The sequence below is a fragment of the Rana temporaria genome, chromosome 12 (genome assembly GCF_905171775.1).
Source record: "Rana temporaria chromosome 12, aRanTem1.1, whole genome shotgun sequence".
NCBI classification, from domain to species: Eukaryota; Metazoa; Chordata; class Amphibia; order Anura; family Ranidae; genus Rana; species Rana temporaria.
In genome coordinates, this window is record NC_053500.1 from 32,647,300 (window position 1) to 32,662,737 (window position 15,438).

General features: G+C 44.6%; 1 protein-coding gene across 1 annotated transcript in view; it reads right to left on the minus strand.

Annotated features, from left to right (window-relative positions):
- Nucleotides 1-14,246, minus strand: part of FMNL1 (formin like 1) — an 88,065-nt gene extending 73,819 nt beyond the window's left edge. Inside the window, exon 1 of the mRNA XM_040331525.1 lies at nt 13,656-14,246. Within this exon, the coding sequence (XP_040187459.1) occupies nt 13,656-13,814 (159 nt within the window). The 5' untranslated portion in view covers nt 13,815-14,246. The remainder of the gene's footprint in view (nt 1-13,655) is intronic.
- Nucleotides 14,247-15,438: the final 1,192 nt, after the last annotated feature.

The following is a 15,438-nucleotide window of genomic DNA, read 5'->3' on the forward strand; positions in this document are numbered from 1 at the left end:
TATCGCCGCGTGCGTTAGAGTGCCAGCAACAATTCTAGCACTAGATCTCCTCTGTAAATCTAAACTGGTAACCTGTAAAAATTTTCAAATCGTTGCCTATGGAGATTTTTAAGTACCGAAGTTTGGCGCCATTCCATGAGTGTGCGCAATTTTAAAGCGTGACATGTTAGGTATCTATTTACTCGGTGTAACATCATCTTTCCTATTTTACAAAAAAATTGGGCTAACTTTACTGTTTTTTAATTTTTTTAATTCATGAAACAATTTTTTTCCAAAAAAAAGGCGTTTGAAAAATTATTGCGCAAATACCGTGCAAGATAAAAGGTTTCAATGACTGTCGTTTTATTCCCTAGGGTGTCTGCTAAAAAAACATATATAATGTTTGGGGGTTCTGCGTAATTTTCTAGCAAAAAAATTATGATTTGTACATGTAGGAGAGAAGTGCCAGAATAGGCCTGGTATGGATGGGTGTATAACTGCCCGGTATGGAAGAGGTTAAGAAATGATGGCGCTGCAAGCAAGTTTACAGAAACATGGGCAGAGACGCACACTTCTGCCCACGTTTCTGCTACACCCAAGTGCGAAAGGGACCTAAAGCGTAACTAAACACATTGAATTAACGGTTTCCAAAAACGGTTACATTCTAGGCATGTCATGGGTGATACATGTGTCACAAATGCTTGTGTTCACATGTGCAGCATTCATGGCAACTGTAGATCAGAGGCTAATATGATCTGTAAAGGCTATAAAGGATAGGAAAGTTTAGTTCCATTTTGAATAAAAAAAAGTGTTTACAGTAACAGCTCTAACAGTTCTAAATATAAGTGTGAGTTGTCTTGTTGCCTTACTGCAAAAAATAGAATAAAAAAAAAAAAAACGAACAAAAAAACACACAAATACTATTCACTAATGCATAGAATACTACGCTAATAAATAGAAAGAGGTAGAAATACCTGCAACAACTTCGGATTGATTTACTAAAACTGGGAGAGTGCAAAATCTGGTGCAACTGTGCATGGTAGATAATCAGCTTCTAACTTCAGACTGTTCAATTAAAGAAGAAGTCCAGCCTGAGCTCTTTGGCTGGGCTTCTCCTATGGGTCACAGAAGTGCAATTCGTTTTGAGCAGAGAGCGGTCTAAAGTCCGGACTCCGCTGACGTCACACGGATCAGTCCAGGCCCCCTGTTTGAGTAGGGTGTGGAGCCAAGGGTCGTTGTTCGGAGGTGGGTAGGGTGTGGAGCCAAGGGTCGTTGTTCGGAGGTGGGTAGGGTGTGGAGCCAAGGGTCGTCGTTCGGAGGTGGGCAGGGTGTGGAGCCAAGGGTCGTCGTTCGGAGGTGGGTAGGGTGTGGAGCCAAGGGTCGTCGTTCGGAGGTGGGCAGGGTGTGGAGCCAAGGGTCGTCGTTCGGAGGTGGGTAGGGTGTGGAGCCAAGGGTCGTTGTTCAGGGGTGGATAGGGGGTGGAGTCAAGGGTGGACTTGGAAGAGCGGAGTACCTGCAACTATTCTCTGAGAAAAAAGCCTGTACACAACAGACCAAAAATGAAGCAAACAAGAGACATTCGCTCTAGGGTTTAAAGGGTTAGTTCACCTTTACTGCACCCCCCCCCCCCGCCCTCTGTGCTGGAGATGACGGGACATTTTTAGAGGTTTGTCCTCTACCTGTGCATGTGAAGTCTGCTCTTTTACTCTCAAACACTGAGCTTGAGAGAGAACGGGCTGAGCATGCATGGGTCAGGGCCACTCATCCAGCTCTTGGTACGTCTTGCCATCTGCAGGACAGTCAGGGGAGGACAATGAAATGAGCAACTAAAAAAGTAAGCATTAAATGTGCATTTGAGGAGTCTGGGTTCTTAGAATTGCATTTTTTTTTTGGATGGTACCAAATCTCAATTAAAATTATATGGAAAGAAAAAGTAAACCTTATTTAAAAAAAATGGAGCAATGCATCAAAATGTTCTAAGGACATTGTAATACTTGGGAAAGTATTTGGCAAACAACAGATAGTGTTAGGTGAACACTTTAAGTACACTTTTAGTTCACTTACTGTTGATTGACTCACTATTGTGTGTTGAAAGTCTGTTCCTTGTATCCACCACTATTCCAGTAACACACCACTTGCTAACATTACTCTTGAGTCTTCCTCCTTCTAGGTTTGGGGTCATGTCCCTATAGCCTGCCCTCTGCAGACCCCATTTATAGAGTGGACAGCAAAACTGGAGATGTGTAGGGTACCTGTAGGTTACTGTGTTAGGTGTCCAATAAAAAATATTTCAGCAACAATGACACAGCATGAGTGCAGACCAGGGCTCAAGTCCTGCCGGAACGCGTGGGAACGGAGTTCCTGCACTTTTTTCACAGCAGGAACGCAGTTCCCTTTGCAGGACTTAGAGCAGCCGAGCCATCCGAGCCAATCCTTCACTAAGCGGCGATGCCCAGCTCGAGTCACTGTCAGGGGCAGGTGAACCTTAGTAATCCTTTATGTTACTGGCCGCTTCCTGTATATGGATTCATCGGGTAGTGTGCGGGTATTCCGTCACTTCCTCGATGCCGCAATGTCTCCTGGGAGCTTTTGTCATTGTTCCCAGGAGACATTGCGGAGGTCTGCAGAGAGTTATCGCAGGATTTAGGAAGAACTTGCTTAAAGGAAGGCATCGAGGAAGTTACGGAATACCCGCACACTACCCGATGAATCCATATACAGGAAGCGGCCAGTAACAAAGGATTACTAAGGTACAGTGGATCAAAAAAAAATCATGCGGTTTAGTAATTATGCATATGAGCGTATAATTTTTTTTTTAGTGGGGGAGTGGATCTTGGGTGGGAGTTCCCACACTTTTTTCCCCAGGACTTGACCCCTGGTGCAGACAGTTTAGGTAGAGCCTGTATAAAAGGCGCAATCATGGATTTGTGCCCAGGCAATACAGGCCCTATGTAAGGCACATGATGCCCAATTTAGTCACAGTAAAATAATGGAGCTGCAATGGTTCCAAGTTCACCTTGATTCGCTGGACACATTTTAATGGCATTCTTATTCCAACTGAGAATATAAAAAATAAATATAAGAAGTTTAACACACCCTTATAAAGTGACACATATTTGAGACCCACAGATGTGTTATTTGGTGCTCACAGCTGGGACAGTTGTGATCAACAGCAGACTGCGGTGACATCACAGACAGCTGAGAGACTTCTGTATGTCTGGTAAAAAAACGACAGACACACCCAAGGTCTACTGAGGATATGGCATAATACCGAACATCAAAACAAACCTATCAAGCTAGCGATCTATACTGCAGCCAAGTTTATGAATCACGATTAATGCAACTAGAGCAGGGGTCTCCAAACTGCGGTCCGAGGGCCAGATGTGGCCCTTTGCTTGCGTCTATCCGGCCCTTGTGGCACTATTGCTTCCACTGATATGAGGCACTATTCCTCACATTGACACCAACAACGGGGCACTCTTTCTTCCACTGCTACAAATGATGGGATACTATTCCTCCTACTAATGGGGGCACCACTCTGCCTATTGACCACCAATCCTGAGGCCATATTTATTGTCCTCCTAAAGTCTGAAGGACAATAAACTGGCCCTTTTCTTGAAAAGTTTGGAGACCCCTGAACTAGAGGATTGTCTTCTGTTAACCTGTGCCACAGGCAGCACCTTACAACTTATTTTTACATTATGGTGGAGTACTGTGTGTCGCTTATAGCAAGAAGCTGTAACCTTAGGCCCTTTTCACACTGGGCGCAGGAGGTGCGCTGACGGTATAGCGGCGATATACCCCAGTTTTTACTGCGATATTCGGCCGCTAGCGTTGTCAGCGGTATTACTGCTGTTTCCCATTGCTTTCAATGGGAAGGAGCGGTGGAGGAGCAGTAAATACCCCGCTCCTTCATCGCTCCAAAAATGCAGCTAGCAGAACTTTTGGAGCGGTCCTTTGTGAAAGGGGCCTTAAAGTTCTTGGGTCAATCCCCACCAGAGTCATGATCTACAGCGGGGATATGCAATTAGCGGACCTCCAACTATTGCAAAACTACAAGTCCCATGAGGCATAGCAAGACTCTGAAAGCCACAAGCATGACACCCAGAGGCAGAGGCATGATGGGACTTGCAGTTTTGTAACAACTGGAGGTCCGCTAATTGCATATCCCTGATCTACTTTGTGCTTTAACTCGGATCTCCTACCACAATCAAAAAAAACATACTGGTAAGTGAACTGGCCAATCATAAGAATGGCAAGAGTGTGCAGGTGTACATAATACTTCGCTTTGGACATTAGACTGGAAGTTAAGTTCCTCAAGGGCGGGGCTGGACATGGTTGCGTATGTACTCTGCAGAGCACTGGCAATCTATGCATTTCAGAAGTACTGAAAATAACAAAACTATTACATTATGTGTAGTCACAACTCTGTGAAAATGGTGCATAAAACGTGAAGTTTAGTTGAATGTCTTGTAGATTTTGCCAAATACTTTACAGTACAAAATCCTAAGAGAAAAAAAAAAATGGACCAAGGCATATTCATCCATTCTCTAAACCACACCATAAAACTGGCGTTTGCAAGTTAAATGATGACTATGGACAAAACCTCAAGGTTAATACAAGCTCCAAGGTGAACCTTCAAGTGTGCTTTCCCAGTGTCATGATCAACCTTATGAGAAATGGAAAAATAGCTCTAGGACCGTAGGATTATCCTATTGCCTAGACTGGAATTGTAACCAAATTTGGACCCGGTATCTGCATTCTGGGTTGGGAGCTTTTCCATTCCAAAGGATAAACACTTAGGGCCAGATTCAGGTAGATCTGCGGTGGCGTAACGTATTGCATTTACGTTACGCCGCCGCAAGTTTTACGGGCAAGTGCTTGATTCACAAAGCACTTGCCTGTAAAGTTGCGGCGGCGTAGCGTAAATCCCTCCGGCGCAAGCCCGCCTAATTCAAATGATCCGGGTAGGGGGCGTGGATCATTTAAATTAGGCGCGTTCCCGCGCCGAACGTACTGCGCATGCTCCATTTTGAAATTTCCCGCCGTGCTTTGCGCGAAATGACGTCGCACCGACGTCATGTTTTGAACTTCGACATGAGTTACGTCCTTTCCTATTCACGGACGACTTACGCAAAAAAAAAAAAATGTAAAATTCGACGCGGGAACGACGGCCATACTTTAACATGGCAAGTCTATCTATACGCCACATAATAGCAGCTTTAACTATACGCCGGGAAAAGCCGACTAGCGACGACGTAAGAGAATGCGACGGCTGCGCGTACCTTCGTAGATCGCCGGAAAAAGCCAATTTGCATACCCGATGCGGAAAACAACGCGAACTCCACCCAGCGGGCGCCGAAGTATTGCACCTATGATCCGAAGGCGTACAAAGCCGTACGCCTGTCGGATCGAAGCCAGAAGCCGTCGTATCTTGGTTTGAGGATTCAAACTAAAGATACGACGCAGAAAATTTGAAAGTACGCCGGTGTATCAGTAGATACGCCGGCGTACTTCTTCTGTGAATCTGCCCCTTACTCCTTTGTAACAGAAAAGGTTCTAAGACTGAAGTGCCACACTGGAAGTTTGACCGCCCAGACACAAATTTATTCTAAAATAGGATAAAAGGTTTTATTACAAAGCCAACGCAGTTTGGGGGACATAACATGCCCCTTCATCATGGTTGCACCTGGTTGGTAAAAATGCGCAGCATCCATCAGCAACTGGTTTAAGGCAAGATGCCTACGTAAGTAGGGTGACCACATTTCCAAACTACCATTCAGGGACACCCTCCCTTCCCAAAAATCAGCTTGTGCTGTAACGAATCACAGCACAGTGATTGGACACAAGAGGCGGGATTTCTGATTTCTCCAATCACAAGCAGGGGGCGGGATTGTGCTCCTCGAGGCATTCCCGGACAGGACAAGTACTGTCAGTGAGTAAAGCGGTGATGTGGGGGCCTTTTTTGGGGGCATCAGATTGGCCCAGGAGGGTGGCTGTGTCAGTTTCATTCCGGGACACTGTATTGTCCTGGAATGAATGCAGCCGGGACAGACCTACAAAATGCAGGACTGTCCCGGGCAATCCGGGACACGTGGTCACCCTATGTAACGTAAGGGATAAGCAGCAACGTGGACACCCAATGGAGGACCTTCCTCAAAGATAGTAGTAGTAGTAGAAGATGGTAGAGTCGGGACCTGGCTCAACCATGGATTTTATTTAGTAAAAATTAGTCCTAGCAACTTATTATAGTGAGCTGGGGGTTGGGAAGGGGCTGTAGATGAGCTTTAAGTTGCACTGACATCAGAAAGTCATGAAATCCTTAATGACTCATGCTTGGGTGATATCACGCTGGTCAACTGATAGGCAGATTTCTTGAAGTGATGCAATAACCACTTCCTCTATGTACAGCGCCAGGCACATGAGGCCATACTGGACAGTAAACATTGATGTATTTAAAATAAAATGAAAGCCATTTGAAACAAATTAAACTCCCCTAAACACACTGAGGGGGGCAACCTGTTAACAAAAAGGCAACTGCATTTAGATTATACTAGAATGTCTACATTAAACCCACATGATTAAGTGGTCCATGTGGCGATGCAATCCCCAAAGAGCATACAAAAAATTACATATAAAAAGTCTGTATTTAATACATCATAGTGGGCCTGTGTACCCAATCACGTTGGAGGGATAAAAAAAAAATATATATATTTGTTATCACGTGATTGAACACTCAAGCTTGATAGCCTCAGTCCCTTTACGTATGTAGGAAAAAAAAATTAATGGTTTAGTTAGGTTTTTGTTGTTTCTCATTGGGAGACTTCCCTTCAATTCCTGTTCTGGAGACACTTCATAATAATCTCTCCTGGGGCAGCTTTCACCAGAACCGTGCTGATGAAGTAAATAAAAGTACAGTTGTTACGTGGGGGTCAGATAGGCTTAGCTGAAGGGATGAATTTTCAGGGATCGTCTAAAAATGGACGAAGTAGGAGAAAGTCTGACAGATTGGGGTAGAACATTCCAGAGGATAGGAGAGGCTCTGGAGAAGTCCTGGAGGTGAGCATGGGATGAAGTGACACCCAGTCAGTCTCTGGAATCTGTAAAATACTGTAGTAGTCCCAGCAACTGCAGAGACAGCCCCAGACTTCTGGGCACTGTGCCAAGTGGATGCCCCTCTGCACTAACCACATGGCTGCCATTCTGAGACCGCCTTGCATTTTTCCTCAAGGAGTGCAAAGTGTTCCCTGATCGGACTAAATGGAAATTATATCCCCACCCCTCCTCTGAACCTAGTCCAGTCAGAGAATGCTTTGCATTCATTGAGAAAACACAAGGAGTTCTCTGAATGGCAGCTGTGCCAAACAAGCAACCACCCCGAGGGTACTATGCAGAAGGGCAGCTCCTCGGGCTGATACAGCGATTTACAACCGATCGGGTAGCCAAGCAGACCCAGTTAAGTATACAAAATATATAAAATCGCTGGAGTTCAGCTTTAGTGGAAGTAAACTCCAGTGGACGATTTTTATCTATAGGTAAGCCTATAGTAGGGCTTACCTATGGGTACAATAAATATAAACGGCTGGAGACGTCACTGGCATACCATGACGTACCTTCAGAGCCCTGTGCCATGAATAGTGGCTCCTGTGCACTTGTGTGGGAGTGACGTCATCGTCCGATCAAAGGACCGGAGCCGCTAACCTGGAAGGAAGACCAGGTGAGGGTGTAAGCCCTGTCAGTGGCGACAGCGCACCGCTAGAGGGCTTCATTTTAAGGCAAGTTTCATATAATGTGCTAGTATGCGATCCATACTAGCACATTATGACTTTGCCTTTCAGGTTTAAAAAATAAATGAAAAAAAAAAGACACAAAACAAATGGCGATTTACTACTGCTTTAACCACTTGCCGATTTACATCGGCAGAATGGCACGGGCAGGCAAATGGGCGTACCTGTACGTCCCTTTGAATTTGCCGCCTAGTGTGCCCGCGGGTCCCACATACTCGATGTTCGCCGGCGGCCTGCGATCGTGACACGGAGAGGCAGAACGGGGAGATGCCTATGTAAACATTTCCCTGTTCTGCCTAGCAACATGACAGGAATCTACTGCTCCCCGTCATCGGGAGCAGTAATCTGTCATGTTGCAGTGAGCCCACCCCCTCCGCCCCCACAGTTAGAATCTCTCCCTAGGAAACACTTAACCCCTTGATTGCCCCCTGGTGTTTAACCCCTTCTTTGCCAGTGTCATTTATACAGTAATCAGTGGCTATTTGTAGCTCTGATCGCTGTATAAATGTCACTGGTCCCAAAAATAGTGTCAAAAGTGTGCGATGCGTCTGCCATAATGTCGCAGTCCCAAAAAAAATTGCAGATCTCCGCCATTACTAGTAAAAAAATAAATAATAAAAATGCCATAAATCTATCCCCTAGATGCTATAACATGTGCGCAAACCATTCAATATACACTTATTGCGATTTTTTAAATCAAAAATATGTAGAAGAATACGTATCGGCCTAAACTGTGGAAGAAATTATTTTTTTTAATATATTTTTGGGGGATATTTATTATATAAAAAAATAAAAAAATATTGCTTTTATTTCAAAATTGTCGCTCTTCTTTTGTTTATAGCGCAACAAATAAAAACCGCAGAGGTGATCAATCACCACCAAAAGAAAGCTTTATTTGTGGGAAAAATAAAAGGACGTCAATTTTGTTTTGTTACAACTTCGCATGACTGCGCAATTGTCAGCTAAAACGACGCAGTACAGAATCGCAAAAAATGCTCTGATCAGGAGCTGAAGTGGTTAAAGGCATTACAATCTGGTTGTAAAATCTCTATCCAGCATCAGATCGACCATTGACTGGGGCGTGCACGTGCCAGTGTTTAGGCAGATAGATTGTACAACCAGTCTAAGGTTTTGGCGTCACTCACTTAAGTGACTGTTGCATGTAAATTCTTAGCTAAAATCCTTTACCGGAAAATAGATGAGCTGGCAAGTCGTTGACTCAGCAGGAAACCGCTATCTTTATTGTCTTTTACAAAAGGGGTGTGCAAACCAGCAAAAAAAAAATGCCAACGCGTTTCACCCCACAAGGGCCTTGTGTCATAGCTCAGGTAATCTTTAATCTTCGACATTTAAAGGGGTACCCGGAATGTTCCTCATTACACTAGAGCCGATCATGTGACCATCATAAGACCCTCCCCATCGATCACTCATTTGGAAAAAAGGATCAACAAGTGATTTGGATTGGTCAATAAGAAGATCTGCAAGGAATTACAGTACTGTTCGCTATATTCCTTGCAAAGTATAAAACTAAACTACATGGGATTGTCCTCCCTCCCCCCACATCACTGAAACCGAAGGTTCACTTTCATTTGTCATCATTGTTCCAGCTAGCACATTGGTAAAAGCATATCTATATGAACATAAAAATCGAGCTGTACTAGAAAATAAAAATAATGAGTCTTGAATACAGTGAGATTTTTTTTTTTGCTATAATTCTGGACTCTGTTCCTGTCCACTCAAAATGTTATGTACTTCTGCCCACCTCCTTCGTAATATAATACCCATCAAGGAGTGTGATATCCCCTCCTAAAGGGTACAGTAGGTGTGCAGACAAATTTAGATCTTACCAACAGAGCAGCGGCGGCTGGTGCTCAAAATTTTTTGGGGGGTGCAAAAAAGAAAAAAAAAAAACAACATCAATTGCGGCCACTGTGCCCATCAAAGGCAGCCACTGTGCCCATCAAAGGCATTCACTGTACCCCATCAATCGCTGACACTGTGCCCCATCAATTGCTGACACTGTGCCCCATCAATTGCTGACACTGTGCCCCATCAATTGCTGACACTGTGCCCCATCAATTGCTGACACTGTGCCCCATCAAATGCCGCCAGTGTGCCCCATCAAATGCCGCCAGTGTGCCCCATCAAATGCCGCCAGTGTGCCCCATCAAATGCCGCCAGTGTGCCCCATCAAATGCCGCCAGTGTGCCCCATCAGATGCTGCCAGTGTGCCCATCATTTGCAGCTGCTGTGCCCCATCAGATGCTACCAATGTGCCCATCAATTGCCGCTACTGTGCCCCATCAGATGCTGCCATTGTGCCCATCAATTGCCGCTACTGTGCCCCATCAGATGCTGCCAGTGTGCCCATCAATTGCCACTACTGTGCCCCATCAGATGCTGCCTGCACTTACCCGCCTTGGAGTGGGTCAGCAGCAGTCTCCTGCACGACCTCCATGTCTTATTTTGTCCTCTCTCAGGCGTCCAATCACAATGCCTGTCGTTTTAGCCAATCAGATGACCGGTAACAGACCCAGCAACCTGAATGGCCGAGAAGCGGATTCAGTTTTAGAAAAGCAAATTCCTTCGCTTTGCTAACACACAGATGAGTGAACAGCGAACGCCCGCTGTTTACATTTTTGGGCGCCTAATCAGGGGCTTCCAAAAACCACCCCCGCTTTTTTAATTCAGATGCCCGGCAAAGGTCCGGACACCTGAATAGGGGGCGACAGCAGCGACCATAGATAGATTCATGCATTGCATGAATCTATTGTGATTAGAGCAGTACAGGAGAGAGGGGGCGGCGCTTCTGCGACCTTAATGGACGCTCCGCCATTGCAGCAGAGTCACTGAGAGGTACAGGGACCTGTCAGTTGGTTTTGCGCTACCTAAAATTAAGAAATCCATTTTGATGGACTGTTCCTCAAAGCTTTGTACGCACCGATGAAGTTCAGGCAACTTTTACACGCTTTTCTATTTATTCATGGCATGAAATGCAGTACTTTTTCCAACACACCACACCCACAATGCAAAGTTGGAAGCCGCTGTCAGAACACAATGTTCCGGCAAGGGGAATTGGTTAAGTTGGCCCTAGATGGATCCAAAGGGGAAAAAAAAATGCTGCTGATCCGTGTATTCTGAAAGCAGAGGTATCCCGTTATATAAATACAATGCCACAGCAAGGAGGATTCCTCCATCCACCTTGCTTATGTGGACATGATTTTTTATTTTGTTCGTCCTGCTGGCTGAACAAGAAATAAAAAAAATAAAAAAAAATAAAGAAAAAGAAGATTATTCTATGGGCAGCTTTAGTTATGTTTATGCTAAAAGGATAGGTTCACCTTTAGGAGAACATTACACCCATATTTAGGGTGTAACATGCTCCTATGCACCCGCCTCCAATGCTCCCAGCTCTCCGACAGCGGATGGGAGATTGGCTCCCGACACCCGCTGTCACTTTTTGAAAACAGGGCGGCTGTGTGGGTGGAGCCCTGCACAGTCACCCTGTTTTCCAAAAGTGACAGCGGGTGTAGGGAGCATCGTTCATTTACAGGGATCTGTGGATGAATTACCGTCTGCCACCATGGCGGATGGACTTGTAGTTCGAATGGGCTGGAAGCACGCTGCTGAACATGCTTTTAGTGCATTCATTCTTCCTCTAGCTTTGGAACTGAAAGCCTCTATGGGGAAATGGGCACAAAGCTAGAGGAAGACTGTAAAAGAGCCTGATCTGCTGATAGCAGGTGCAATACTCTGCAGACTCCAGTAAAAAAAAATTATAATTTTATAATATTATATATATATATATATATATATATATATATATATATATATATATTTTTTTTTTTTTTTTTTAGATAAATGCACATATTTTTACCTGCAAAAATATGTACATTCATAGGCGTGCGCAGAGGGTGTGCCGGATGTGCCCAAGCACACCCTAATCACCCTGTGCGGATGTAGATTCCTCCTGTTGATATTTCACCAAAGCCCCCAAGGGGGCTCCTAAAAAATAAATAAAAAAAATGTAAGATAATAAAAAATAAAAAAAATACTTACATCGTCCAATGCCCTACTGGACACCAACCTCTGACCTACTGACATCCACTGCTCTACTTACACCATCTATGTTTTAATACATAAGCTGTGCACACCCTAATGCAATAAGCTGTGCACACCTATGTGTGCATTTATTTATTTTGAAAGGTGAATGTATCCTTTAATGAAAAAAATAATAAAGATAGCGATTTATGGTTGGCCTTGGTAGGCCCTTGCAGTCTCAGACATACTGGGCCAGATCCACAAAGAAGTTACGTCGGCGTATCTATTGATACGCTGCGTAACTTCTAGGATGCGCCGGCGTATCTTTTTTCTGTATCCAGAAAGCAAGATACGCCGGATTTTTGCTTCGATACGACTGACGTAAGTCTCTTACGCCGTCGTATCTTAGTTGCATATTTACGCTGGCCGCTAGGTGGCGATTTACGCGCATAATATGCAAATTAGGTAGATATGCCGATTCACGAACGTACGTGCGCCCGGCGTATCTATATGCGTCGTATGCGTAAGGCGTCGGACTGGTGTAAAGTTACCCCTGCTATAGTAAAGGCGTACGCAATGTTAAGTATGGACGTCGTGACAGCGTCAAATTTTCCGCCGTTTACGTAAAACGTTCGCGAATAGGGCTTTGCGTAAGTTACGTTCACGTCGTCTAGGCATTGAGTGGGCGTAATTTAATTAGAAAATTCGACGTGATACTTAGCATGCGCGGACAATGCGCCGTTCGAAAAAAGCGTCATTTACGTGGGGTCATGCTTAGTTTACATAAAACACGCCCCCCTGTTCCTCATTTGATTTAGCCGCGCTTACGCCGGCACATTTACGCTACGCCGCCGTAACTTTAGACGCAAGTGCTTTGTGAATACAGCACTTGCCCCTCTAAGTTGCGGCGGCGTATCGTAGCTACGATACGCCCGCTTATATTTACACCTATCTACGTGAATCTGAGCCACTCTGTGCAGCCCCTAATGGGATCAAACACACATAATGTACTTAGTAAACAAAGATTGCTCAGTCCCTTACTGGTATGAAGCTCAGAAAGGAGCTTATTTTACTCATGTCAAGAATGATTTCATTCTAAAGATCTTTTTTTTTTACTTAAAACCTGTTATTTGTTAATGCCCCATTGATTCACAGAAAAGTGCGATTTTTTTTAATGACGAAAAGAAAGCCTTGGGACATACTGCATTTTCCTTTTCTAGAGGCTCTGAATGGTTATCTGTGCAATTCTTAAAGCCACAAAGTCTAAATAGAAGGTGTAACGGCCCCATTTTGTACACTTACATAGTAAAATGTATACGGCATGGCTAATTGTTTCCCGTGTGACTAATGCATGTATTCTGATCTTTCCCCATGTACGATTCTAATTACAACACATCACGAAGCATGAGGACGATCTTTGGTTTGTTTTGTTAAAAAAGTTACACTTTTTTTTTTTAGCTTCGTCCAATAAGATTTGAAAGTTAGTCACATGGCCAAAAAAAAGATCTTTATCTTTGCGATATCCTTGTCAACTGAGCCTATAGCATAGGCAGAACTACATGGTAGTTTCCGTTATAACACTTGCAGAATCAATGTATTACTTCATATATAATTGGGAGAACTGTATAATGAAGTCATACAACAAAATCATCATTTACGTCTCTAGACTTCATCTTCAAAGACAATCCCACTCCTCAACAGCCTGAACTAGATAAAAATCAAAATGCCTTAAATTTTCCCATTTCTGCCTGGATAACCAATCCATAGCCAAGTCATATAGGGGCTTCAGTGGCAGTTGCATGGTTTGTTGCCCCCCCCCCCCCCCCACCCATTGAAGCATGTCCTTACCAGCACTACGTTGAATCTCTCCTCCAGCTCTCCCGAACTTGGTCTTGGAACTTTGGAAGTGGAGCCATCTTTCGGCTTTGGTGGGGTAGTCCCTGTTGGCGGTTGTGTCTTTGAATCACGGGCCTGGAACATCTCCAGGGTCCCCGCTGCATTCCCCATGATCCAGGCAGCTCCTCGTTTCCACGGTCCTAAATCCAGGCTTAACGCTTTAATGTAGAACGTAAGACAGAGAGGGAAACACAAAAAAACAGCAGACTATCGAATCAGAGCAATGTATCAGTAAAGTTTGATAGGAACACGCCCAACTTCCGATTACGTCTTGGAGATCTCAACATCACACGCTACCGCAAAAGCCACGGGGTGCACGCAAGAAAGGAAGGTGTGGCCATATATCATTTGCAGGTCTGAAATAAAACGATTTAGCAGTGGCAGAACAGACGTCTCCAACCGTCCCTTCTCCTTTTTACCTTTGAGATGAGTTTCTCCTTGATGACTTACTCTGCAGTTCCCCGATTCACTTCTCGTCCGCTTGCAGCGGAAAGTGTGTTTCGCAGCTGACCTTGCAATGGACATTAGCTGCAAACTTGCTAAGATACAAAAACCACAAAATGCAAAAAAGGAAGTTAGGTTTCAAAATCGGTTGGTAGATGGTGTGTGGAGGAGGGGGGTTTATACTGTGCGGAAACAAGAGTTCTGAGTACAAAACGTATCAACCCTCTAAACTGACAAGCACGAAAACAGGGGGACCCAGCATATTAATTGCATGTGGTACGCTGTTGTTGTTTGAGAGGTGGAGGATGACAGAATGGCAAGGTGTATTGAATGAAACTAGAAACCATGACAGGTTATAGGATCCTTAGCTCTTCTATGTGCAGGATCTGTTAACCCTCTCAATACACTATTCTGGAGGAGGAAAGGTACTTACTACTGTTCAGAAGCACAGTCTACAGTCTGGCTCAATACCAGACAATACTAGTTTTTAAAAGCATAGCTAAACCTAAAAACAAAAATATACACTACTGTGTTAAAGTTTTAGGCAGGTGTGAAAAAAAAAACGGTAAATGAAGTGTAGCACTACCCCTGTAGGAGCTGCTGGTTTAGATTTCGGGTTTTGCACGTTACCTCCAAGTTCGTTGTCCAGGGGAGGAAGTCTGTAGAAATTGCAATGACCACAGATGTAAAACCTTCAACTGTAGGCTTTATTTTTTGCTGCATAAACTTGTGAAGGAAGTAGAGAGTATAGAGAGAAGGGGAAGGTTCAGGTACGTGGTACAGATTGCACAAAAAGTATTCAAAGTTCCAGTATTCACCACTCACTCCTGAGTGGGTATTGCTCACTCGGATAGACCCCTCTCAAATGGCCTAGCAGCCGAAATGATGCACGGACAATATGGAAACAGTCTCTGCGACAGACCGTCTTAGAACAAAAGGATGGATAGTCAGGAATCCTCTGCCACAGGATTTAAGTCCCGAACTTCCTGCCTTACAGCGAAAGAGCCTTTAAGCCAATCCGGCGGACTGTAAGACAATTTGCGTAGTGGATCCCTTTTCCTTAACAAGGTCACCAGGCCTATCCCGAGACATCAGCTTGCCTCCTCCAGGGCAGGTCCTCCCTCGGTTTACTTCGCCAAGAAGCTTCCTCCACTTGGACGGACAGCTTGGGATCCCTTGTAGAACCATAGGCCCCAGCCAGCATAGCTGGGCCTACTTGATAGGAACACAGCCTCAGACCAACGTGGTCCCGAGGCTGAAATCACGCACACTCACCTTGCGCCAGGTGGGC